General features: G+C 33.5%; 1 protein-coding gene across 3 annotated transcripts in view; it reads left to right on the top strand.

Annotated features, from left to right (window-relative positions):
• Gls (glutaminase) overlaps positions 1-27446 on the top strand; it is a 69828-nt gene that overhangs the window by 22987 nt on the left and 19395 nt on the right. The window contains exons 7-15 of one of the 3 annotated variants that reach the window (XM_021160005.2): positions 3125-3183; positions 10564-10596; positions 10682-10740; positions 13685-13751; positions 14278-14328; positions 19141-19317; positions 20909-21040; positions 21687-21779; positions 22669-27119. In XM_021160005.2, coding sequence (XP_021015664.1) covers positions 3125-3183; positions 10564-10596; positions 10682-10740; positions 13685-13751; positions 14278-14328; positions 19141-19317; positions 20909-21040; positions 21687-21779; positions 22669-22815 — 818 coding nt within the window. In that variant the 3' untranslated portion in view covers positions 22816-27119. Of the gene's footprint in view, positions 1-3124; positions 3184-10563; positions 10597-10681; positions 10741-13684; positions 13752-14277; positions 14329-19140; positions 19318-20908; positions 21041-21686; positions 21780-22609; positions 27120-27446 lie in introns of those variants that run through there. The other 2 variants (XM_029475950.1, XM_021159995.1) reach the window with 2 other exon arrangements.

Raw genomic sequence — 27446 nt, forward strand, 5'->3', positions numbered from 1 at the left:
AAATAATTTGTTTTCTTTGAAAAAGTCTTGGATGCAATTTAGGAAGCATTTGCTTGATACTTATCAAATACTTGAGTGTGTATGGATATACACACATTGGTTGCCTTCTAGCTGCAAGAATTTAAACCTGAAACTGTACAAGACCAAACAAAAGAAATCTGAAATAATAGATTAACAAGGTTTTGCATAAGTACATATGTAGAATAATTTCATTATTGAGTTCTGAACTCTGATTTTCCTTTGCTTGGGACTTTTCTTTCAGGTTGATAATATTTGGAAGTATTTTGCTTTTTTGATTTCACCTTGGTATACAAACACACACAACATAGCATTCTTCAGAGAAAGCAAGTATTATCATTTTATATATGTTTAGGGAAAGCATATTTCTCTTGTTCAGCATTATTTAGGGAAAGTAGAATCTTATTATATTAGTGTTTAGATTTTAACAATAGACCTTTAATATTTAGAACTAGTCTTTATAGTAAATAACTTAGAATGTAGTTTTTCTTACTTTAATTAACAATTATAAGCATTGATGGAATACAACGTGTTCTTTGCACCATAGAAGGATGAATCAAATTGTCATGAATTGCTTCACAGACTTTATTTGTAGCATGAACACAAATTGTTTCTTTAGCAATTTTGAAGCTTATTATTATAATCTAGTAGGTAACTTGGTCTTGTTCTCATCCAATTTTAATTTTGTTCTTTGGTCAGTATTTCCCCATTTTTCTCCTACCCCTACAGCCATGGTAGCAACTATCATTTTCTTTTTTGTTGTTGTTGTTTTGTTTTCTTTTTTTTTCAAGATTTATTTTATACATGAGTACACTGTTGCAATCTTCAGACACACCAGAAGAGGGCATTAGATCCCATTACAGATGGATTTTTTAAGGCTGAATAATATTCCTTTATTATATACTATAGTTCTTGATTCTTTGATCCACTGGTAGACATATGCATGTCGATCTAATGTCTTAGCTCTGATGAACAAGTGACAGAATGAACACAGAAGAATGGCCTCCAGGGTAAAGTCAACATTTCCTTTGCAGACATTTGCTCAGAAGGATTTCTGGATCCAACATGTGCAGTTTTAAAGGATAATTTTTGAATTGTTATCTCTCCATTGAAGGAAATGGAGTATAAAATACACAATTAATTCTCTTTTAAATGAAAAATATCTAAAACCACATACTTAAAAACATTAGTAAAAGGACTAATGGGGGTGGGGGACAGCAAGAGAGAAGGCTGCATGTGAGCAGAGTATAGTATATGTGCATGAAGACACCGAAATGAAAGCCATTACTTCGTTAATTAAAATTTTTTCAGATGATGAAGGAAAGAAGCGGAAAAATTTCTATCTTTAATGATACGACTCATAAATAGCAGTTTATTTATTCAGAGTGTACAGTTTGAAGCTGGAGATGTGCACACATGTGTGCTGTCTTCTCTTAGTTGTACACAAGAGTCATGAGCTTGAGAACAGCTTGAGTTACACTGTTTCAAAACAAACATATAGAATTCAGTAGCTTTTACTTTATTCCTAGGGCTTTGAAATCATCATTCAGTAAATTTGGAATACTTTGACCAGCTGCAGAACAAATTATATATTCATGTATGATTATTCCCTGTTTTTTGTTGTTGTTTGTTAGTTTTTTGGCGTTGAAGTCTAGCACTCTATTCTTCTCCACAGATTTATTTGAGAAACTTCAGATAAATGGAATCACTTAATATTTGTTCTTTTATGACTAATTTTCTTTAGCTTAGTATGTTTAAGGTTCATGCATGTTGTAGTTTTATCCCCTTTAATAATACTCCATCATGATAATAAGACCAGTTTATCTACCTTTCAGCTGAAGGGACATTAGATTTATTCTCATGGTTATATAGCTGAAAGGACTGGCTGGGTCCCATGGTGAATCTCTCTGTTTAATGACTGCTTTTTCAAAGCTCACAGTTTGATCTAGAGGCTTGTCTAGTGGAATGTAACCCTAGATTCAAGGAGACTATAATGTACAGGCAATGTGTGTACTAGGATTGTCGGGTTTGGTAAGCTTATCCATGAGGAAATAAGTCACTCTGACAAATAGAAGTTTGTTTTGAGGCAGGAGCTCATGGAGTGCTGGGATTAGAAAATGCACCACCATACCTTGCTAGAAGTAATGTTTTTAAATTGATATTTTTCCTGTACCCAAGAGTTTTTTGTTCACAATTTGCTATGCAATGAATGGTAATGTAATAAGTTAAGCTTTTAAAATTCTATTAAAGAATTAAAAGAAAGTAGGATTATGGGTGAACATAAAAGTTTAAGTTACTTAAACATTTTTAAGGGTACATGCTGCTCTTGCAGAGGACCCAGGTTTGGTCTCGAACAGGAGCATGGCAGCTCACAACTGTCTGACTCCAGTTCCTGGGGATCTGACAGCTTCTTCTGGCCTCTTTAGATACCAGGTGTACATGTGGTGCAGATATATACATGTAGGCAAAGACACAAAATGAAAATAATTCTTTTTAAAATTGACAAAAATATGTATCCTTTACTGTCAAGAAGTGTTGAAAGTGTAGAGAATACAATTTAGATCTCCTGAAATCTTACCATTTTAGGTATATCACTAATATTTATATTTTGTTCTTCGGTGTCTATATAAATGCACATGTATATACATGCATACATTTGCATTAAGTATAGAATATTTTTAAAAGGTAAAATTGGGATTATACCAGATGGGCTTTTTCAAAGATTATTTTTAATATGGTAATATTATCCAAGTACTTAGTAAGTATTAGCTATTTGTATGCATATTTGAGATTTAATAATAGTAACTTTGAGATACATTCAGTCATTATAACTATGAGATAGAGATCCGGTGTCTATTTACACACATAAAGAAAGATTGAGTGAAATGGCAGGATTACAGTACTTGAAAGGCTTTTAACATTACTTTTTGCAGAATGTTCTGTGAATTCTTGTTTTACTGTGTGATTATCAGCATAATTCTGGGTGTGAACAACTGGTTTGATATGTGCCTTACTGCAAACAATTCTCCCTACAGAAAAGTATGTATGCATCCAAGGAAGTGGATCAAAGTATTTGAAACAATGCTGTCACTATTATGTTTTACAGATAAACCACATAATCCTATGGTAAATGCTGGAGCAATTGTTGTGACTTCACTAATAAAGGTAAAATGTTGACATTTCTTTTTAACCTAATTTTTTAGTAAATAAGTAATAAACATGTTGTATTTTTTTATGTGGGACTATGATGATAAGTTTTCTCTTGGAATTGAGAAAATAGTCTTGTTATATCAGGTTAGGAATTTTATTTATCTCCCCTCCCCCAAATGTCATTTCAAGGACAAAATGAAAAACATGATTCCCAATCATTAGTTGGGAAAAACATGAATCCCAACTGTTAGTTGACTTCTGGATATAAAGCTTTGGCACAGATTTAAGAACTTTATAGATCAGTAGGAGTTAAGGTATTTCTTTTTAATGTTTTAATTTTTTTTTTTTTTTGCTTCTAGAAAGAATAAATGATAACAGAAGCATTTTACTATATGATATTTTTATTAATAAATGGGAGCAATGCTCTAATTTAAGTTTAGAACAACATTTTTATATTAAAAATAATAAATTGTTTTATCCTCATAAGCTGGGATCACAGTTCTCATTTAAATTTGTTTCATTTGTTTTACTTATATCATGCCATAAGTAAAAAAAAGTAAGCCTTCTTCCAATTATTACTTAAGTTTTGATGTTTGCATTGTATGTTGACGTATTTATGTTAGTGTTTGTATCACTTTAATAATTGGAAGCTAAAGTTTTGAAATCAGTATTTCAAAATGGTTCTGTTGTGTGCTAGACTTTCACACAATTTCAGATGTTTCCCATTTTTTTTCTATTTTATTTTAAATTTCTAGTTGTGTTACTTACTAAAATATATCTTATGTTTGGGGCACTTATATGTTCCCCAGTAAACTTGTGCCTGTCCATTTCAGATTAGAACCAAACATAACTCATGGATTTGAACATGCAGTACTCTAGATGGGGTACTCTGAATACATACAGAATGTTGGAGGGTAAATTACAGGCTTAGAGTCCAGTTACAAAAATTCATTTAATTGCTATTCTAGAAGACCTATGTTAACTGTCAGCAAGTTTTAAAGCAGAAAATTACTATCTTAAGATATATGTCTATGACTTACAAGCGTTGGCCCACTTAATTTTTTTAACTCTAATAAAGTAGCCAGATATAGCCAGATATCTTTTAATGTAGCTGGTTTTTGATATCTAGTTACACTGAGGTGAAAATTATTGTTGAAAATAGTAATGCAGTTATATACACAGCAGAGCTCTGCCTTTAGGTGTCTTAAGTATGAAATATACATAGATCAATGGGCCTTTATTATTGAGTTCAGTAAATGTTATAATGAGAAATCTCATTAATAATTCAGATTTGAGCAAGTAATAAGTAAGAACTGCGGAAAGTTAACCTACAATCTCTGCCGATGCTTAGCTTTAAAAAAACCACTAGAATGGCTCTAAACCATTTTTGGATCTTCACAAAATGCCCAGATGCCATGATTTTACATATATTTTAATGGGTTCCCTAATCTTCTGAAAGATGATTCATGGATTCCAACTTAAAAACTGCCACAGTGGTGGGTCTGTCAGAACTTCAAGGTTCCTCAGCTATATAGTGACTTAGCGTAGACTGGGAGGCTTGAAGAGAGTGAGACCATGCTACAGGAAGTAAGATCCTGTCACAAAGAGGGTGGTCACTTTGGAGAAGATTAACACTGCACACCAGTAGGTTTCTCTTTAGAGGGCGGGCATATGTAAATGATTTACCAAACACCTCCTTAACTGCATGCAGTTAAAACCCTTTTGTTAATGATTCATGGGCTCAGTCAAGTACCCTGATATGCATGGGAATTGCATGTCTTGTCATACTATACCATCTCATTTACTTTCATTTATCATGGCCAGTCATGTGACATGAACCATATTGATCCACATTAGCGTAATTAGAAACAGTAAAGAAACAGACAACATAGATGCGGTTCAGTGTCTAATAGTACAGAAAAGTCATCTTGTATTTGAAAATTTGATGCTTTAAATTTGTAAGATTTTAAATTACCAGGAAAGTTGCTAATTCATATTTAAGCTCATTATCTTTGAGTCTCTACTTTCAGACTATTCTTCATATTTTTTTTAATTGAACACAATGCAAATATTAAAAGATAGAGCATGATAGAGCTGTAAAACTGCCCTCAAAAAGAAGACGTTCCTTAGCCTTTTTTAAAGAAAAAAATTTAGATTTATTAAATATCTATATACAGTCTCTGTATGATAATATGTTGATAACTTGTAGTGATTTGAAGTTGAGGTAATAAAATCATAACCAAAGAGCCCAGTTGTCTTCCTTATTGGGAATGGACACTGGATGGGTTTTATCATCAGTAGAATCTGGTTTTGAGCTCAATCTGAGTTCTATCATTTATTAGAATTTACTGTGCTATATAAAACAAGTGATTGCCATTTCAATTAATGATATCTTTGACTTTAGCCGTTATAAAGGCAGAAATACTGTGTTATTTTAGCTTATTCACAGATAGTGATTTATTTGCCTAAAGGATGCATCTATTTTTTTAAATGGGTATATGTAGTCACTACTTAGACACTAGTTGGTGCCTGCTATCTGGACACAAACAGGCTCCGAGGAACTTAAAGTTGAGTGCCTAAAGCATGCACATTCCTATGGCTGCTAGAGGTAATCATGCTTTTAAGATCTTTTTAAGATGTTTTGATGTTGATTTTTTTTTGTTGTTTTTGTCTTTCCAGTTTGGGGCTTTGTTATGGTACCATTGCAACAAATCTCATGTTACACGCCTCCAAAAAAAGTAGAGTCTTTAGTAAGACTCTTTATTTCATAATTTTGTAGTATTGATATTTTTTCCTTGTAGGATTGGTGGTGATCCTCAGGAAATGGGGGAAGAGGCAGAGCAAGTGTTCAAAAGGATTAGCAGATTGTGGAAAAAGGAGGATTTGGACAGAAGGAACCTGTTGCATTAATTCTTAACCACTAAGCTTATAGGAAAACTCCAATATTTAAAATTTTAAACAAAGCTATATAGGTAAATACCTTTTTAAAAACAAATGTAATTTTACACTTAAAATGCACATAATTAAAAAGACATAAGGGTTACTATTATTATTCGCTTTTTCCTCTGGTAGCTACTAACTTTAAGGGAATAGTTTTGTTTCAGTCTGTTTGATTTCATGATGATAATGTGTGATTGTTTGGTTTAAAGAAAAGAATAAAAATAAGAGGAATAGTTATGTTTAGGTAAAAAAGCATATTTCACATGTTTTTGGTTTTCAGTGATAAAAACTTAACCTAATTTTAGCTTAAAAGTTAAAGTCTGATGCCTTGGGCTGGGAAATGGAGGGCAACATTACAAAATACTTGTCACTACTGATTTTTTTAAATTTTAGAAATATAGTAAACTATATGACTTTTTATATTTATGTCTCTTCTAGTAGTTGTTTCTGAGTTTTATTACTTTAAAAAGTTTGGTTTTGTATGTGGGTGTATTTTCTGTTTAAAGAAGGAGTGATATTTTTTAAATTAAAAATTAAACATTTTAAATTGTTACTCCATAAACTCAAGGCAAGTTTAATTGATCTATATGCTAGTCTCCATTTGTCCTATTAGCTGTAATCTGGCAGGTATCTTAGTAAAGCCTGCATTCTGAGATGGTCTGTCACTTTTAATAGTAGTAGTGCATGATGCCCTAGGCTTGGTACAATTAGCACAGGAATTTAGTGCTGTATTTACTTGAGACACATTTGAGGGTTTTTTGTTTGTTTGTTTGTTTTTTAATCGAAAGGTAGATTTTTTTCCAACTAACTTAATTGTTCTGTTCCTTTATCTTTAGAAATAATTTATAAAAATACTAGCTCTTAGCAGGGCACGGTTGGCGCATGTCCTTATCCCAGCGCTCTGCAGCAGCTGTGTATATATCATTAGTTCTGGGACAGTCAGAGCTAACAGGGCCTTGTCTCCAATGGCCCTCAAACCCAGATCTAGAACACTCTCACTTGTTATTTATACTCATTTGGAGTTTAGTAATGCTTAGTTACAGAAGATTTTCTGTAGCAAGATCAAACCAAAACTATTCTATAAAATCATTTTCTATCACCTTTGCCTTTTTCTTCTGTGATCTCTAATATTTAATTAGCACGCTCACTCTTTATGCCAATAGTATGTTTCATAATTGACTAACATTGGCTGTTTAATGAGACATTTTTAGTGTTGCCAAGTATATTTGTTACATGTGTGAATTCATTCATGAATGTGTTATAAGATCAGATATAAAAGTATTTTGACATTCTTTCAGTTTATTTTTTTATAATGCTTTCAATTTATTTTTTCTAATGCTGCAAGCTTTGTACCCTGGGCCATCTCCCTGGCACTTATATTAATTGTTTTAATAGGCAGAGTAAAACTTTATCACCCTTGTTAAAAAATTCCCACTTACACTTTGCTTCAAGAGATGTAAATTCTGTAGTTCAATAGGCATGTTTATAGAAGTTAAATTTATATGGTTTTCTATTCTCTTTTATTCTTTTCAAACAGACCATGGTTTGCTTTTAGAAATCATTTAGTGAATACATTAGAATTTTAAAATATATTTTGTCCAGTTTTGTTTCTTAAAAGCTCTTCCAATTATATTTACTATAAATTTCTGTGAGCTTTTCTAGAATTAAAATAACATAACATGTAACAATGCTTGTCCTACCTGGAGTAGACATATTCTGGTCCATGAGTGATTAAGGGCAGAAGCATTGGTAGTTGAAGAATATTACTTTCCATATATATTTTCTATATGCCCTTCTTAAAATAATTTGCTTTGGGGTTTAGGTAGTTCCCAGTTTTCAGAAGAAAGGCCATCTTATGTAGTGGTTTTGAGTCTGTGAATCAATCAATCAATACCTGGTTCTAAGCTGTATTACCAATAACAGTATTGTAGGTTATTGCCCATTTAGTTCAGATAATTGAAATGAGGCTTTAAAAAGTTCAGTTTAAGTACTTGCTTCTTGCTTGCTATGTGATAAGATTCAGGTATGTGAAGGTTTAGCTCGTATTGCTCTAACAAACCTTGTTCTGGTTAGTCTGCACATTAGCTATGAGCAAGATTTCGTAATGTCTATATAAACTATAGGTGAGAATTCTTTCTCTGTTCTGGCAGTAGATAGTATAAATTTGCATATGAATTAAAATTGGTTATGCTTTTGAAGACCAAAGAAAATGCTCTAAAAAGTAATATTACAAATTAGCATGTAAGATGATTAACAAGTCATCTTTTTTTTCAAACATTTTACCTTGATAAATTCAATCATTAATGAAATAGAATAACCAGCCTTGTTTACCTAGTCCCTGCTGCAGTTATGTAATAATGTCTTTTCCTTCACCCCTTTCAACTTACTATGACATAGCAAATTGATTTTTTTCAGTTTATCTTCAGTTTGTCAGTGCACATTTACTCTGTTTTTATGTATATATTTGTTTTTCTCCTGAGAGCTTTGAACAAAAGCTTTTACTGTAACACTTGAAAATTAAAATATTAAAGTTATGTTTCATCTATCCGATCTGTTACATGAAACCTTTTCAAGATATATGGGGACAACTAATATGAAAGATTTCGGTTAAACAATATTTTCAGGGTAGATAATAAAAACAAAAACTAATCAAATGCTATTACATCTAAATGGGAAAGAGTTACTCTTTAGCCCACATGATCACCCAGCTTTTTATTTCCCTACTTGTATAAATCTTCTTAGGGCATTTCAGGTGCTTATTAAAATCATCATTTAGAAATAGAGATTGAATGCAGTAAATAATAAATATTTTTTTAAAACAATTTAAAGGCAAAATTTAATTTGTAAGCCATAAAATAGACCAAGTATGTGAGCAAGTTTAGAGTTAAAATGGTTCTCGTTTTAAATTTTTTTAATATTAAATTTGATAGCTCAACAAAGGAAACTTCTATTAATTTTACAGGGTTCCGCTTAGGTCATAAAATGAAAGTTCAATGTAACTTGTTTGTTTCATATTGATAAGTTGTGTAATCAGTGATCTATCCATGTGACAGCACATTATAAATGCTGACATCCTTTTCCAAAAGTTGTGCTTTTTTTTTTTTTTTTTTGTGCTTTTTCTGAGGTTGAAAAGGTTTTTGTGGCTTAAATGTTGTTACATATTTTACAGCATTAGGATCTATGGAATATTTTGACAACTGCAACAGTTCAATGAAGTTGGTAATTTCTTCTTTTAATTATTTTTCATTGAACAGCTTTGGAGTTACATGTCTACATTTTAAATTCTGGTATAAGAAAGTTCTTAAGATGTCGGGATGCTTTAGAAAAATATATAGGGGTTACAATCTATTTGTCATTAAGTTACTCTTACACTGTTTAAGTTTTGTTAATGTCTGATTTTGGTAACATACTTTGGTGTTCCTTCTTGTTCTGGTTATATTCCTGTGATTGACTGTACTTTCTTAAATAACTTCATTTGTAGAGTTTTAAATATATATCAGTCATGACTTGACCTTCTCATAGGGAGGACCTGGCTTTATTCAGTAGATGACACTGGAACAAACTCCCTCTAACAACACTCTAAATTACAATACTTTTGAGCATAGGTTCTTAACAAACTGCTTTTTAAAATGGTTGTCAAATTATTTTATTTGAATCCTGTTTTAGAAATTAGAGATGTATTGTTTCTATTGGGTGCATATCACCAATTAATACGTTTGATTTCAGATCTACAGCTTACTGCTTTGTAAACTTCGTCGAGGTAAAATGAAACCATTTGGCTATTTGAACTGATCTCCACTACACAGGCGTTTTTCTAATAACATTTGCAGTAGATGACATGTCAGAACTAGAAGTAATGAAACAATACATCTTCCACAATCTGAATTGGCATAATGTTAAATATAATAAAAGATAATTTTTTAACTTAAGTATTGTTATAATTGAGAGTTACTGAGGATAGAGCTTTCTCCATGTTAGTGTAATATAGCCAGCATTTGCATATATTAGAAGTGGAAGAGGTCAGCTTGTAACAACTCAGTTTTCTAACTCAATAATGGCTAAAGAGTTTGATTTTTTTAAACATTCATTGTTCTTAATTGAAAATCATGCATTATATATTCTTAATTATGTTTTAAGGGTGAACTTTTAAGTTTTTGAAACAAATCATGTGCTGTTTCAAAGATAAGGGGTTTCCAGCATAACTTGTATTCTGGGATTTAGTAAATGTATTTTTAAAATATATAGTCCCTTTGTAATTTTTATTGTTTTCAACATATGGATATTGACATGTATAAAAGTTTAAATGTAAAGTTACTTAAGAAGGATTTCCTAGATGTAAAAGTACTGTGCAGTGCATTGATTACAATGGTAGTGGTTTGAAGTATGTATGTATTAGCTTCGTTCTCAACATCTGTCGTGTCTGTATTAAAATGCTTGCCTTTCATTTCTTTTCAGCAAGGAGTAAATAATGCTGAGAAGTTTGACTACGTAAGTATTAACACCAGACTATGTTTATGCTTAATGTTCTCCCAGTATTTAATTTTGGTTAATAAACTTCTGATTTGGTTTGTAGGTGATGCAATTTTTGAATAAGATGGCTGGTAATGAATATGTTGGATTCAGTAATGCAACGTGAGTCTAATTTGTATTTTGGGTTTTACACTTGATCATAATTCTTTAAATTCACTGACTATAAAATTTTTAATAGTTTTACTTCTTAGGTAAACACATATTCACATACACACACATGTATGTGAGGCCCTAGAACTTACTTCAGTGAATAGGTAATTACTCAGAATTTGGTCATTAGAAGGTAATCAGGTCTAAGAAACATTGAAAAATACTTTTCAAAAGTTTTAATAAATGTCATATAGATAACTGTTGAGTCCGAAGGAACCTCAAGTTTATCTCAAAATCCCTGAGCTCGTTTATTTTCTTTTTGGCTCTAATACCTGCCTTACCTCATTTCTCTATGCCTGACTAACTTGATGTTTTTTAACCCAATTTTTTATTTTGAAAGTTTCAGTCTACAGAAAAATTGAAAGAATGAACAAAGGATATGTCTTGTTTCTTCTGTTCTTTTCATTTTTAAAGATCTTAATTTGTGTATGTGTGTATTTTGTATTTTTGTGGGTGTGGACATAGATATGCATATGTATGACTGTCAGTTTAATATTGAGTGTACTTCCTTAGTTGCTGTCCACATTTATTTTTTATTTTGGGACAGAGTCAGTGAATTAGAAACAATTGATTTAGCTGTTTCAGGGGTCTGTCTCCCTGTTTCTGTCCCTCAAGCTCTCTGGGGTTACAAGTCAGTGAGTGAGTACCACCATCCTAGCTTTTTAGTTGGGCTCTGGGAACTTGATCTCAGTTCTCAGCACTTTACCAAATGAGCCAGCTCCCTAGCCTGTTCCTTTATTGGAGGCGGGAGTGGGGGGGAGATTTGTTTATAATTAGATGTTTGTAAATAGAGATATATCCAGATTTTTCTTTGCTGAATCGTTTGAAATCATGATATTGTTTATACTTCATCCTTAAGTCACTCAGCATGTATTCCATGGGTGTGTGTATGTGTGTATATATATGTATATATATACACACACATACATACAATTTATAAATTGTGTGTTTAAAAGATATGTGTATGTCTGTATTAGGATACCTATGGAAGCCAGAAGAGGGGATCAGATCCCTTGGAGCTGGAGATAAGTTAGTGTGAACCAACTAAGGAAGCCATAGCCATGCCCTGCTCCTCTGTAAAAGCAGCAAATGTTCTTAAGCACTCTGCCACCTCTTCAGCTTTGTCATTAACGTACATAATACATTCATGAACAGAACATTAATAATTTTCTAAAATGATGTTAACTCAATAAATGAATGTCATTTAGGCATTCATAATCAAATTTGAGGTAATCAAATTTGTGTATTTGTTACTGTTTAGACTCTAAAGCAGAGCAGTTCAGTTTCTAGATCCTTATATTTAAATTTTTCTTTTGTGAGGGTTGTATTTTTGTTTATTAATTTATTTTTGAAGATCAGGCTTTTAAAGAGCAGGGACAGACGGATTATTTCCTTTGGAAAGACCAGAGATTGCTGCTGCCTAGGTTAACCACTTTTCCAGGATGCTTTCTGGAGATGTCATAAGGAGTTTTTCTGTTCTTTCAGTAAGTTAAGGTTGGTTGGTTGGTTGGTTGGTTGGTTGGTTTGTTTGTTTGTTTAACAAACTGAGTCTTGTAGCACAGGCAAATCCTAGCTAATCAGCAGGCTGTTAAGGCTAGCCTGGATAACTGAGAAAAACTGTCTCCAAATATTAAGTAAAAGGAGGGCTGAGAAAATGATGGCTCATTGGTAGAGCACTCATGTGAAATGCCTCATCGATTCTCTAGTGCCAGGAAGGAAAGGAGGGAAAAATAGAGGTTAAGAGCTTTTCCATATTTATTCCTGTTTTCTGACCGTAGAAATGTTAAAACTAATACTGAATGTCGCTCTTACTTCTGTGACTACTGAGCAGAAAATACTATTCTGGTTCTGGACTCTATCTTCATGATAATTCATTCTCTTTAACTCTCCCAAGGATCCCTTTGCAGACTGTATTATAGAAAGCTTTAAGGCAAGACTTCTATGTCTATTCTGTTTCCTGTGAAAGACTTATGTTTGACCATATAACTCCTTACTTGAATGCAGGCTTTTTTCAGCTCATTTCAGTAGACTGCTATTTCACCCCTTTTTCTTTCCCTTTCCCCAACTACTGTCAGAATTATCCTTTCAAATATAGTTCTGACTGGAAAACTTATTTAAGTCTTCCAGCTTGTGTTTTTTTGTTTTGACATTTAATACCTCTAAAATTTTGGTCCCAAAGGTTAGAAAGATGAGATGACTCATGGGTAAGATCTGTGGCTGGTCTTCCAGGGAACCTGGCGACCTCTTCTGACTGCCATGGGAATGAAGTACACAAGTGGTACATAGACATATATGTAGGCAAATCACACATAACATTAAAAAATATTTGACAGCTGGGCTATAGTGATGCACGCCTTTAATCACAGCACTTGACTGGTAGAGGCAGGCGGATTGCTGAGTTCAAGGCCAACCTGGTCTACAAGGCAAGTTCTAGAGGACAGCCAGGGTGACATACAATGTCTTGAAAATAAAAAGCAACAATAAAAGAATTGTCCTGGAAGTTCTGTTTTCATACTTTTGTAATTGCTCCTGCTTCATGGGACATGTCACTTTAATCCAGTGACTGTTGCAAGTTCCATTTTATGTGTCACTGATCTGACATTCCTGTCAACTCCCTCAGGTACATTGTGATTCTACAAGACAGCTTGACAAGCCATTTTAATTTATTTCAGTGATGGCCAATTTTGGCATTTTAAAATTAGCTTCTTTGTTCAGAATGTATGAAGTTTAGGAAGGATGAGTTGATGTCACGCCTTTCATAGTGAGCAAAAGCTTACTACCCAAGGGGATGTAACTGTTGTAGTGAAAGAACAGAGACAGAACCCAATAGTCCTGGGTGGTTTATACTGTACTTTTGCTATACAATTCAAGAACAATCATCATTTTTTTCTTCTAGGTTTCAATCTGAACGAGAAAGTGGAGATCGAAATTTTGCAATAGGATATTACTTAAAAGAAAAGAAGGTTTTAACATTTTTTCTATTCAAAGTTACTTTTGTTTAATAAAATGACATCTAAGAACTCTACATTAGCCTTTAATTATATAAAGTGAAAAGTTTTTATGAAGCACTCTTGAGTCAGTGTTATTAGCAAATTATTTGTGTTAATATTTAATTGATTTTATGTATTTGGCAATATTAAAATATTTGACTATAGTAGTGCAAATACTGGTCAGTTTGTTTCTTTTTAAGTGCAATATCTGACTAGTGTCAATAAACCTTTATTTTTAAAAGAACTTTAAGATTCTGTATGATTATAAATCACAAATTGTTTAATCTTTGTCTCCTAAATAGAATTTAGGAATTTATGTAACATGATGTAAATTTATTTTATAATTATACTCATTTATGAACTCCATACTATTCTGATGGCAAAGTGAAACATCTTATATACCTTAAAGTTAATACTGATGTATTTTATTGTGTGCTTTTTTTGTGTTTGCCTGTTTTTTCATTGCTTTTCCATATTTTTGGATTTTGCTCTTTTCCAGTGTTTTCCAGAAGGCACAGACATGGTTGGGATACTAGATTTTTACTTCCAGGTAATTTTTACTCTGAGTTGTATGAATTATCTTTATAAGTAAATAGTTGTATCACATTTTACAAAATATAGATGTCTTATCCTGACTCAAGGCTATGAGAAAATAAATTTCCATTGACTTTCAAGGGATGTTATGAAAGGCTGCTTCATGTCCATATATCCTAAGAATCTACACGTGAGAATGGAAGATGGGAAACAGTGTAGAAATACATTTAGATGAAGATGGACAGTTTCAAAAACTGGTTTCTCCTGTTGTGTTTTTCAGTTTTTATGTTTTGCCTTGGGAAAAAATACCTTAGCAGCATTTTGAAGTGTCATTCTTTTCTGCTGTCTTGCTATCCTCTAGCTGCATTTTTTAAATCTGATTTCATTGGTGCTGAGAATTGTTCAGCACATGCCTTTAGTGTCATGTAGTATGCCTGTGCCTCTAAGTTAATTCTACATATCTATATCACGTTGGGAGCATCCCACACATATAATTTCCTATGGTACAGACATCAATTTAGTAGTCTTCCTGAAAATCGCTCCGTTCCCCATAATTTTTATCAAATAAAGCTGTAATATGGAGATGTGTAGACTACATTTTTAATTTTTTTAGTTTACTTTGTATTTGTCTCTACTTATGAAGGTGCTTTGATTTTAACCGTATAGCATCTTTAGAAGATAGGTTAGTGGGAGTGCAAGTCTCAGATTCCCATTTACTCAGTTGTGAGGGCTGTAGTGGGGATTCAGTTTACCAATATAACATTAATTCACAAATGACCTATTTCAATTACCAACAAGTAGCATTACCAACATCATGAGATTGAGTAACTCCTCAAAACTCACCTGAAATTGGTGTCAATTTTACTCTAACCTATAAAACATTTAATATGGGCTATTGTAGTTATATTAGTACTACTACTCTATTGTGAAATTTCAATTCTTTAGTACAGAAATCAAGGACACCCATACCCATGGAGGTGTTAACTGTATTCTATGAAGAACTGAATTTAACTAAGTGAATATCAGGCTATCAGGAAATCATTTTTAAATTGACGTTTGTGGGCCAGTGTAACAACTTTATTAGGGAAGCTACTCTTCCCCCTTGGTTGCTGCTAATTGAAAAAAAAAAAAAATGTGAGGAACAGTATTTTAGGTTTATGGGTAACTTTGGGTTTAGTGAGGTAAATTATTAATGCTGATGTTGCTATATTTCAATGCTGGGGATCAAACTCATGGCTTTGTTAACATGAAAGGTGAGTGTGCCACTGCTCAGTATACCCTTGGCTTTTTTTTTTACTTAACTTGATAACATTTACATACAAACATTTTATTCTTTTTTTTTTAAGATTTTTTTTATTAGATATTTTCTTTATTTACATTTCAAATGTTAACCCCTTTCCTAGTTTCCCCTATCCCCTATCTTCTCCCCCTGCTCCCCAACCCACCCACTTTCATTCCTGGTCCTGGCATTCCCCTATACTGGGGCATAGAGCCTTCACAAGACCAAGGGCCTCTCCTGCCATTGATGACCGACTAGGCCATCCTCTGCTACATATGCAGCTAGAGCCACAAGTTCCACCATGTATTTTCTTTTGATTGATGGTATAGTTCCAAGGAGCTCTGGGGGGGTGGGGGGGGCAGTTGGTTTATATTGATTTTCCTTCATTGTGGACCTTGTATTGTATGTTGTGGCTTCATTTTCATTAAACTCTAAAAAAGTCTTTAATTTTTTTCTTATTTCTTCCTTGATCAAGTTATCATTGAGAAGAGTGTTGTTCAGCTTCCACGTCAATGTTGGCTTTCTGTTATTTATGTTGTTATTGAAGATCAGCCTTAGTCCGTGGTGATCAGATAGGATGCATGGGATAATTTCAATATTTTTGTATCTGTTGAGGCCTGTTTTGTGACCGATTATGTGGTCAATTTTGGAAAACATACCATGAGGTGCTGAGAAGAAGGTATATCCTTTTGTTTTAGGGTAAAATGTTCTGTAGATATGTTAAATCCACTTGTTTCAAAACCTCTGGTAGTTTCACTGTGTCTTTGTTTAGTTTCTGTTTCCTTGATCTGTCCATTGATGAAAGTGGGGTGTTAAAGTCTCCCACTATTACTGTGTACAGTGCAATGTGCACTTTGAGCTTTACTAGTTTCTTTAATGAATGTGGATGCCCTTTCATGTGGAGCATAGATATTCAGAATTGAGAGTTCATCTTGGAAGATTTTACCTTTGAGTATGAAAGTGCCCCTCGTTTTTTTGATAACTTTGGGTTGGAAGTCAATTTTATTCGGTATTAGAATGGCTACTCCAGCTTGTTTCTTCGGACCGTTTGCTTGCAAAATTGTTTTCCAGCCTTTTACTCTGAGGTAGTGTCTGTCCTTTTCCCTGAGGTGGGTTTCTTGTATGCAGCAAAATGTTGGGTCCTGTTTACATATCCAGTCTATTAGTCTATGTCTTTTTATTGGGGAATTGATATTAAGAGATATTAAGGAAAAGTAATTGTTTCTTTTTGTCATTTTTGTTGTTAGAGTTGGAATTCTGTTCTTGCAGCTGTCTTCTTTTAGGTTTGTTGAAGGATTGCTTTCTGGCTTTTTCCCTCCTTGTGTTGGAGTTTTCCCTTTATTATCCTTTGAAGGGCTGGATTAATGAAAAGATATTGTGTGAATTTGGTTTTGTCATGGAATACTTTGGTTTCTCCATCTATGGTAATTGAGTTTTGCTGGGTATAGTAGCCTGGGCTGGCATTTGTGTTCTCTTAGTGTCTGTATAACATCCATCCAGAATCTTCTGGCTTTCATAGTCTCTGGTGAGAAGTCTGATATAATTCTGGCAGGTTTGCCTTTATATGTTACTTGACCTTTTTCCCTTACTGCTTTTAATATTCTATTCTTATTTAGTGCATTGGTTGTTCTGATTATTATGTGTAGGGAGGAATTTCTTTTCTGGTCCAGTTGATTTGGAGTTCTGTAGGCTTCTTGTATGTTCATGGGCATCTCTTTCTTTAGGTTTGGGAAATTTTCTTCTATAATTTTATTGAAGATATTTACTGGCTTTTTAAGTTGAAAGTCTTCATTCTCATCTATACCTATTATCCTTAAGCTTGGTCTTTTCATTGTGTCCTGGATTTCCTGGATGTTTTGGGTTAGGGTCTTTTTCATTTTGCATTTTCTTTGATTGTTGTGTCCATGTTTTTTATGGAATCTTCTGCACCTGAGATTCTCTGTTCCATCTCTTGTATTCTGTTGCTGATGCTCGCATCTATGTTTCCTGATTTCTTTCCTAGGATTTCTATCTCCAGAGTAGACTCCCTTTGTGATTTCTTCATTGTTTCTACTTCCATTTTTAGATCCTGGATGGTTTTGTTCAATTCTTTCACCTGTTTGGTAGTGTTTTCCAATAACTCTTTAAGGGATTTTTGTGTTTCCTCTTTAAGGGCTACTAGCTGTTTACCTGTGTTTTAAGGGAGTTATTTATTTCCTTCTTAAAGTCCTCCATCATCATCATGAGAAGTGACTTTAGATCCATGTCTTGCTTTTCTCGTGTGATGGTGTATCCAGGACTTGCTATGGTGGGAGAGTTTGGTTCTGATGATGTCAGGTAACCTTGGTTTCTGTTGCTTCTGTTCTTACACTTGCCATCCTGCCATCTGATTATCTCAAGTTTTTGCTGTCTTCAATATATCTGATTGGAGCCTGTCCTTCCTATAATCACAGTTGATTCAGGACTCCTTAGAGTCCAGCTTTCTCTGTGATCCTTTGCTTGTGGGCTCCTGTGAACCTGAGATTCTGGGTGTGTCAGAATTCTTGGCAGTTAAGCTTCCTCTGAGACCCTGAGATCCTGGTGTGACCAAGCTCCTGTTATCCTGGGATCCTGGAGTCCTAAGATCCTGGGAATGTTACAGCACCTGGAAGTGGTTTCTCTGGGGACTGTGGGGCTGTCTGGTCTGTTTGAAACCAAGGTATACCAGCACTGATCAAAAGGAACCCCAGCCTCTGGTCAGGCAGGGCTCCTGTGTCTCTACTCCTGCTGTCACAGGCCCATCATGATTGGTTTGGAACAGATGTTTGTGTTCCACTCACCAGTGATCCTAAGAGCGCATGGAAAGGCTTCTGGGGATCATGGGACCGTCCTTGCGCCCAAGGTGACCCGGAGCTGGCGCCGACCAGAAGGCCAAACATTTTATTCTTGCTAAAATAGGTGTTTGTGTTTGTCATGGTATAACTGCTGTCCACAGTAAATAGCAAATGAATATTGATTGATAGGGGCTTTAAAAGGCAGCACTATATAGATTCATGGCCCTATATACCCCTGGTCACTATATAGCCCAGGTCAGGGCTGTCTTACATATTTATTTCTCTTTGTCATCTGTTGCTTTGTAAATTGGATTGCTAAGCTTTGTTATAGGTGAAATGTCAAGTGTTTTTTCAGCAACATATATCCCTTCCTCACAGTTAGTAGTCATTTTTCATCCTGACACTATCTGTCATAATGCTCATGTGTTCTGTTTTATCTTAAAAGATACTATGGCCTATTTCTCACTATTACATTAACAGTAATATATAAAAGGAAACACTAATATTTCAACAAGTATGAATACTATATACACAAGTAAGAAAGCTTAGGGCCTTGCTTGGGTCTTTTTCTTTTAATTTAGCCACCAAAATATAAGTTTGGACAAATCTAAACACATCTTAAAATGACTAAAAACTTTTGTCCGTTGAAATCTTAGAAATGCCAGTTTTAGGGTTAAGACATCCCCTTTAGAAGAGCTGAGAAAATGAAACTGCCATGAGCCTAAATTTTCAAAACTCTTTTTTTTCTTTGTTTTAGCTGTGCTCTATTGAAGTGACATGTGAATCAGCAAGTGTGATGGCTGCCACCTTGGCTAATGGCGGTTTCTGCCCAATTACTGGTGAAAGAGTCCTCAGTCCTGAGGCAGTTCGGAATACACTGAGCTTGATGCATTCTTGTGGCATGTATGACTTCTCAGGGCAGTTTGCGTTCCATGTAAGTAGTTGCTGATTTTTTCTCGCAGGGAACTAATCTAGACTAGTACTTTCCAAAATACAGTTTGAACTTTGCTTCTCAAGCTGTATATTATTTTTGGACAGAGACTTGTTTTAGGTTAATTGGTTACAAATGAGTAAAGGGTAGAGTTAAAAAGTCTGAGAGATGTCCTTAAAAATGCAGTCACTTCTAATGTCACCACTTAGGTTCTGAAGGCATATCATGGTACAAGGTGAGTCCAGACTTGCTGTGTTTTTCACTGCTGATGCTTGGCATTGTGGTGATCACACAAAAGGCCTGAATCTTTGCTTAAGGCCGTACATGTAGGCTTAAGAGCATAGAATAGTAAAATTTTAAAATTTCTTTTAAGTATTGTATATTTGGTACTTGAGAAATATGTAGGCATTTTTATTTGATCCTATTTATGTTAATTGCATCTTAATATCATTTGTTTTGTGTTCTAAGTACTCTGTGTGTCTGTTTGTGCATTAGTGCCTGTGCCTTGGCTCCAAAGATTGAGCTCAGGCCGCCACACTTGCTGTCTAGCTCCTTTACTTCTTTACTGAACCATTTTGCAGACACTGCAGTTTTCAAGTGTAGTACAATATAGGACTGGATTTCATGTTATTCATCAGTCAACTTTTGTAGTTATGGATCAATGACTCATCTTGATTCATCTGTGTACATACTTGCTTTTCTTTATCTTATGTTCTAGCATGTAATTATAAATACATAGTGTAGCATTATACTGCCATAAAATCTTAACTAGTGCATATTAAACTGTTACTCTTATAAGTTAACATTACCACTAAGTTTAATATAATATTTAATCATTGAGATTGCTTGTGCCATTCTATAAACTATGGGTATATAATTCTACATTTTGTTTGATTTGGAATGTTAATGGGCTAATAGTTGTTTTGTTTCTCTCTTTTTTTTTTTTAATTTGTTTTTTGATTTCAGGATCTCTCTAAAGAGAGATACTGATATTTTTACCTGAAGACATTGAGTCATTTATTCCTGTATATTTCTTTTGACTAGACTTTCTTCTGTCCCTGTTCTGTTTTCCCTTGTATTTCTTATAATAAAAGTTGAAATTTTTTGAAGGGAATTAATTTGCATTAATATTTATCTCTTAATTTTTGGCTCTTTTTCAGGCAATATATTACAGAAAATCTTGAAAAGTCAATCCCTCATGTTCTGTGTTTGGGGGGGGGTGTTTGTTTTGGTTTTAGGATAATTAGAAAATACAGCTCTATAAAATAAACTATTCAGGGCCCCACACTTCAGATTTAAGTACTTTAACTGACCAGATGTCTTCAATTACATTTCCAATGCTATCCCAAAAGTCCCCCATACCCTCCCCCCCACTGTGTGCTTGTCTGTGTATTATTGAGAGGCCGAAAGGTTGTGGATATCTGAGGACAGCTGGAAGGCCGCAGCTCTTTTGTCCCTCCATGTAGGTCTTGGGGATTGAACTTGGGTGTCAGGGTTGGGCCTGTATGTGCCATAATTGTTAAACAGTTCTCAAACATAACCTTTGTTTATTAAAATATTTATATGAATGCCCTTTTATTTAAATTATTTTCAGGTTGGTCTTCCTGCAAAATCTGGAGTTGCTGGGGGTATTCTTTTAGTTGTCCCCAACGTCATGGGCATGATGTGTTGGTCTCCTCCTCTTGACAAGATGGGCAACAGTGTTAAGGGAATTCACTTTTGTCACGTAAGCAAATTTTATTAGTGAGGAAAAACGGGGTGGGCATATAAGCTAAGCTGTCCCTCTCTTACCATTTTTTTTTTTTGTACTTTCCTACCTGTGGACTAGTTAATTGGGTGGTATTGGAGGTGGTGGTAGAAAAGCCTCAAATTGTCTTTGTAAACAGGTTCGATTTAATTATTCTTTCAGAAAATTCTGTTTATGCTTAATTTATTTAAAAATGTCCTTAATATGTGAATGTTTTGCCTGCTTATATATGTGTACTATAACTAAAATCCTCGCAGGCCAGAAGAAACTGTTGTATTCCTCACACTGGAGTCACAGACAGTTGTGAGCTGCCATGTGGGTACTAGGAATCAAATTGGGGTTCTCTGAAATAGCAGCCAGTGCTCTTAACTGCTGAGTGTTTTAATTTCCCAGATTATAATTTATTTTCAGTCTTCAAAAACTTAGCAATAGAGAATTACAACTAAATTTCTATTCTTATCCTGATGTCAGTCCTCTTGCTGTCTCTCTGGTCTGTCACACTAGTCTGCAAGTAGTTGCTAGAAGGTAGTGATGAAGCTGCACAGGATGAGGCATGATCTGTTGAAATATGAATAAACCAGTGAAGATCTGATTTCTTATATGTATTCTGTGTAACTCTTTACAGGATCTTGTTTCTCTGTGTAACTTCCATAACTATGATAATTTGAGACACTTTGCAAAAAAACTTGATCCTCGGAGAGAAGGAGGTGATCAAAGGGTAAGCCATTCCTTCCTTAGATTCTTCTCAGTGTCCTCTAAGATGAGCAAGTAGCCCCTCCTGCTTATGTAAAATTCAGCTTGTTAACAGCCTCAAGTCTTTGCCAATTCCAAATAAGTTATTTTTATTGTCCTTCATAGATATTAAAATCATTTGTAATATTTAAACAAAATTGTTAGCTTAGCAGTGCTGGTTTTTAAAGCCTTGTTTTTACTCCTAATATTTGTCAATTATTGTTCGGGATTAAATTTAGCTCATTGTCTAGTTGGTGCATGGATATGTAAATAGATAGGTTCATAAGACTAAATAAGAAAAAAGCCACTGGAGATAACAGTTTTTCCAGAATGTTTAATGATATGATTTTGATGGTGGTAATAAGAAAGCTGTACTACTATATGTTAAATACCCATAAGGTCTTGTTTATTATCACAGTGTGTGGCCCCATGTGCATAAACATTTCTTTTTTTTAGAGTTAGTCTTAAGATCAGGACTTGAGTTTGCTTGTTTTTTTCATTGAGCCAAAGGACTTGCTGTTGACAATTTTAACTCAATTCTTTTGCATCCCACATAATGAAAATGTGGAGTAAAATTACCTTGTACACTAGAGACACACTTACAAATAGTATTTTTTAAATGTACTAAGTACATTTTGTAAGTGCTAACTTAGTTCCAATCAGAGTAACCTTTACTAATATCTGAGAACTTTGAAACGCTGACAGTGTAGGAGCTTTCCTGCCAATCAACATGAGTAGCATGTCAAGATGTCAGACGATGATGGGTGAAGATGTTAACTGATCTTAATAACTTTCATTGAAAAATACATTTTATAGCTTGGACCTTTCATCACTCAAGTGCACTAATAAATTGTGTATGTTGCTTGAACAACTAGCATTCCTTTGGACCATTGGACTATGAGAGTCTCCAGCAAGAACTTGCTTTAAAAGACACAGTATGGAAAAAAGTGTCACCTGAGTCAAGTGACGACACCTCTACAACTGTAGTATATAGAATGGAGAGTCTGGGGGAGAGGAGCTAGAGATGGGCTCTAGCTACAGAACAGAATGATTCTCCTTTTAACATCGGAAACATCTTTAGGCTTTTGTTTCTTGTTTATCTTTCCAAACTAAGTATTTATTCAAGTATTCTATTGTTATCAGTTTTGGGTACTGGAGCCATAAACTTAAAAAAAGGTTCTGTTTTGTTTTGTTTCGTTTTTTTTTTTTTTTCCGCTTGTAATCTTTGTATAAAAAACATTTGTTATTTTTTAAAAGAGCATTTACAAATAAAGCAAATTTGCTTTATTTTTTAAAACTTTTTTAAAAAATGCAATTTCCTTAGTTACATTAAAATTTTAGCTATATAATTTGGTAACCACATTGTTTTTCTTAGTTCTGAAGCCTGCATATTAAACTGAGAAGTATTGTTGGGTTTGTCTTTTCCTTTCCAGTTTTATAATTGATAGGATATATTGGTAGTGACAGAAAGTACTTCCATGCTAAATATAAAACTAAAAAGGCAAAGTAATCAAAATTATTTTATTTAAAAGAGCAGTAGATTATAAAATTAGCTTTAGTTTACATATATGCCAGTTATAGTGGTAGATTGGCTTTGAATATTTAAAATGCAAATACTTTTAAATATGTCTTTTTTTGTTTGTTTGAAAAATTCTGTCCTGTCAGAATCACAATGTATTAGGAATGTTTCACAACACTGAAACACTCCAGCCAAAGAATTGCAGATGTGTGAGAATGGTGTGCCCTGTTATTTAAAAGCTACAATGGTTAGTGCTCAGAAAATGAGTCAAGAACTATCTTCAAAATGGATTGTATTTTCATATTCTTCATGTAATTTTTTGTTGTATTTAAGTATGAACGGTAAATTTTGCTTTTTTAGCTTTTAGTAATTTTATTATGTTTCATAAGTGCTAATGAATATTTTGTGATAATTATGACATCTCATAAATTTTGTTCTTTTTGAACTTTTATTAGCATACTTATGAAATGAATATAGTCTGAAGGTGTTAAGTATACAACTAAAATATTTGTTGAATTGGAATGCTTCTGTTTATTTTTAAAATGCAATATTGAGAATCAAAACTTTTTTCAAGAGAATCATAGGCTCCATTTTATCTTGTCATAAACAGATATACATATTTTTAGAATCTATCTTGGCAAAGTGATACTAATGTTCTGCAGGATTTATTTACATGTCTTCCTTCATGTATTTTGTTTTTCTCACAATTTCAAGTTTGGTTTTTCAAATTCACTTTTAAACTTGTAAATTTTGGGCAAGTGGTTGAGAATGAAAGCCTTATAGCTTTTTAAAATTATGGCACATGTACAGTAGGCAGATTCTGTAAAGAAAGTAAAGGGAAAAATAGTTCACTGATAGAGAGGCTAAATAAGATACAGGGAAATCCTGATGATCTGATTTGAAACTGGGAACTCTGATACTAAGAAAAGGGTTCTTCTCAGAAGTTCGACCTTAAAGCCTTTGGGCTAACTTAAGTATTAATATTTGTATTTAAATAATTACATGGTGGGTTTTAGAAAGGCTGGCTGTCCTGTCCCTTTGGTGTTCATATGCATTCCCCAGCCTGATGCTTTAAAAGCCTTGCCACTGCCCTGCCTGTGGACACTAATCATCTCTTTTTCTTGTATCCAGAGTGACTGTGATTCAGGTAATTGAACACCATGATTGGAAAAAAGATTTTAGGTTTTTTTTCCCCTCCATTTTCTATGTGTACATTTTGTTGTTTCATTCAGAAGTTGGATTTACTTTACAAAATGACTTAATTTTCATATTGTGTGCATGTTTGTGTAAACTTCAAATTATTTTGTTAATTTTTGGCACTTCCTATATATAATTCTAGTAATGCTTGAATGTACACTTAACTATGAAGTAGGATTGAGTCAGCTGCTGTGTTTAGAGAATGCTTTTAAGAACAAGCATTCAAAACTGTGTATGGGAAGGTATTAGCTTAAGAGTAGTAGGTAAGATACTGCGACTGTATCTGCAGACAAGAAAGGAAAGAAAAGCTTTGCCAGTTTGTGCATTTATCTTAATTCCCTTCAGTATATTCAATTCAATCTCTTTTCAAATAAAGTTCTTTGAGAAGTACCCAGTATTGTTGGGTTTAATTTTTCCTACTATTATTGATTCTTGATATTCAAGCATTTACATGACAGCGTATTTTTTTCTTTTCCTTTTTTCTGTTTTTTTTTTTTTTTGCTATCATTAACATTTCATTTGAAATGCATACTCTTCTTGAAATATTTTGTTTTTAGCATAAATGTTGTGCATTTTATCTTAGTGTTTGGATTAAAACATTTGTGTTGTTGAGCTTTCTTCATTTGCTTTGTATATTTAATAATGTATCTTTATTTTCCAGTATGCCTATTTTTTGTATTGTACAATAAATTTATTTTAAGCTGATTTTATTGTTTTTTTTACTATATATGTAAAAACACCTGTGATATTTAAAGTACAAAAAAAAAACAGCAAAACAAAACACTTGGGGTTTTAACTTAGAAAAAAATTATCTTTTCTGAAAAAACATACTTTTATGAAGATTTCCTGGAAAGGAAACTAGAAACCAGAAAGTCTTCATTTGAGTTTTAAATTTTAATGAAGTATAGTAGGGAGGAATTTTACAATCTGTTGTACTTGAATTATTTAAATAAAGACTTGCTCGACCTGCCCCTAGTCACATAAAAAAGAAAGGAAAAGAAACAAGAAAACACCTTATTCTATTTGCAGGCTGTTTCTGCTTCTGAGGGAGAATGTAACTGATGTCATTTGTTGTTTAAATAGTAGGGGGATACCACTGCCAAATCAATAAGATGTATTGCTTTGCTTAGGATAACATTGTTGTTCTCAGTACAATAGAATGTATATAGAGTTGGCTGACTGAAGTCTACCTTTCAGAGCTTTTCTATATTTTTCAAATTGTTTCAAATTATCATCCAAATTACATAAATTGAATACATGCATTGTTGGCACATTTTTCTGTTTGACTAAATCATATTTTAGAGGGATTCCCTAAATACATTTTAAATATTTTGAAAATGAAAGTATTCTTGTTTGTGTTAATTAGCATTAATAGGTGGTATTTAAAAAAATAACTTTCAGTACTAATTAACAAGTTTCAGTATGGTTTATATTTATAATAGTATGTTTACTTAAGCTAAAGATACATTTCTTAACCCATTGAAAACAAAGGGAACAGAAAATGCTGCTTGGACAGTGTAGTCATTCATAAGTTTGTGTGTGTGTTTGTGAGTATGTGTGTGTGTGAGAGAGAGAGAGAGAGAGAGAGAGAGAGAGAGAGAGAGAGAGAGAGTGAGTGTATGTGTATTTATCTCCTGGGTGTACTTGTTTCAATTTACCAATTCTGAAAATGACCACCTGTTTCCATGTAGTCTCTTAGATATGATTTATTAAATCACTGTATTCCTGCTATAGTGTTTGCCATAAAGAACTAGAAATTTTGCTAGTCCCAAATTAGCAAAGCCTACACCTATTAATATTGACTTTAAAGAGCTGTGGTTTGTCTTGTTGCTGTTCTTATTCCATGCCAGTACTGTTGGCCCAGAGAGCAACTAAAATAAATAATAAATGCTACTCGCAGCTTGAACAGTTCAAGTTATGGAACGGTTTTATTTAGTTGACGGCATTAGAATCTGCTTTATTACTTACTTTTTAAGAGTCTTGATTTATCTCCTAAATGACCTCCCTTCTCCCTTCTTCCCCTCCCTCCCAATTTTCCACTACCTTCTATGTGCATTGTGTAGCAAAACCAAAGCTACTTGAAGATGCAGGGTAAAAGTTTACTACCGTGCATCATTACCCTACAGTAGAACAGACACACGCCCTACACAGCAGGCCATTTTCTGACATGGCAGTTCTCTGCTAAGGGCAACCATGTATGAAATATATTCATGTTCATTTCAAATTGCAGCACTTTCACAAATTGTATCTCAGACTGTCACATTTGAAGAAATTTGAAAAGCTATCTAACGTAAAATAGAGATGCCAAATCTGATATTTCGTATTTTTTTTTAATTAATGAAAAAGTGCTTTTTAAAACAGAGACTGATCATAAATCTTTTAAGTAAAATAAATCTTGCTACAGATGTCAAACCTTCTTTTCCATTTATATTTTGTGAGATGGATGAGAAACAGATTTAAGAAATATTTACCTACATTTTGTTTGTGTCTTAGTGCTTTTAAATTGTGATTAATAGATTTTTTAAGTATTCATATGCCATGTTTATAAAGCATAACTTTGTCTTAAACTTCAGTAATGGCTTAGCTTCCTAGCTCATAACTATTAATTAAAATAAGTATTGCTTTTAAAGACTTATTTTTGTAATTATACCTAACAGCAAATTACAAAACAATTACACTGCTTAAATTTTTTAAAATTGTGATCTTATTTTTACTTTAAACATTCATAGTAAGGGATTTGTAGTGTGACTTAGTGGTAAAGTGGGCATGAAGCCATAGGTTGAACCCTTGTGTCTGCTAGTTCTGGCATTAATCCTATGAGTTTGCTGAACTAATTCTGTAGTGTTTCTGTTAAAATTTTGTGAGTCAGATCTTGTTGGCAAAGGGAAAGTTTTTACACTTTTTAAGATTTTTCTTCACAGTCTTTGGAGCTAGAAA

This window comes from Mus caroli, chromosome 1 (genome assembly GCF_900094665.2).
Source record: "Mus caroli chromosome 1, CAROLI_EIJ_v1.1, whole genome shotgun sequence".
NCBI classification, from domain to species: domain Eukaryota; kingdom Metazoa; phylum Chordata; class Mammalia; order Rodentia; family Muridae; genus Mus; species Mus caroli.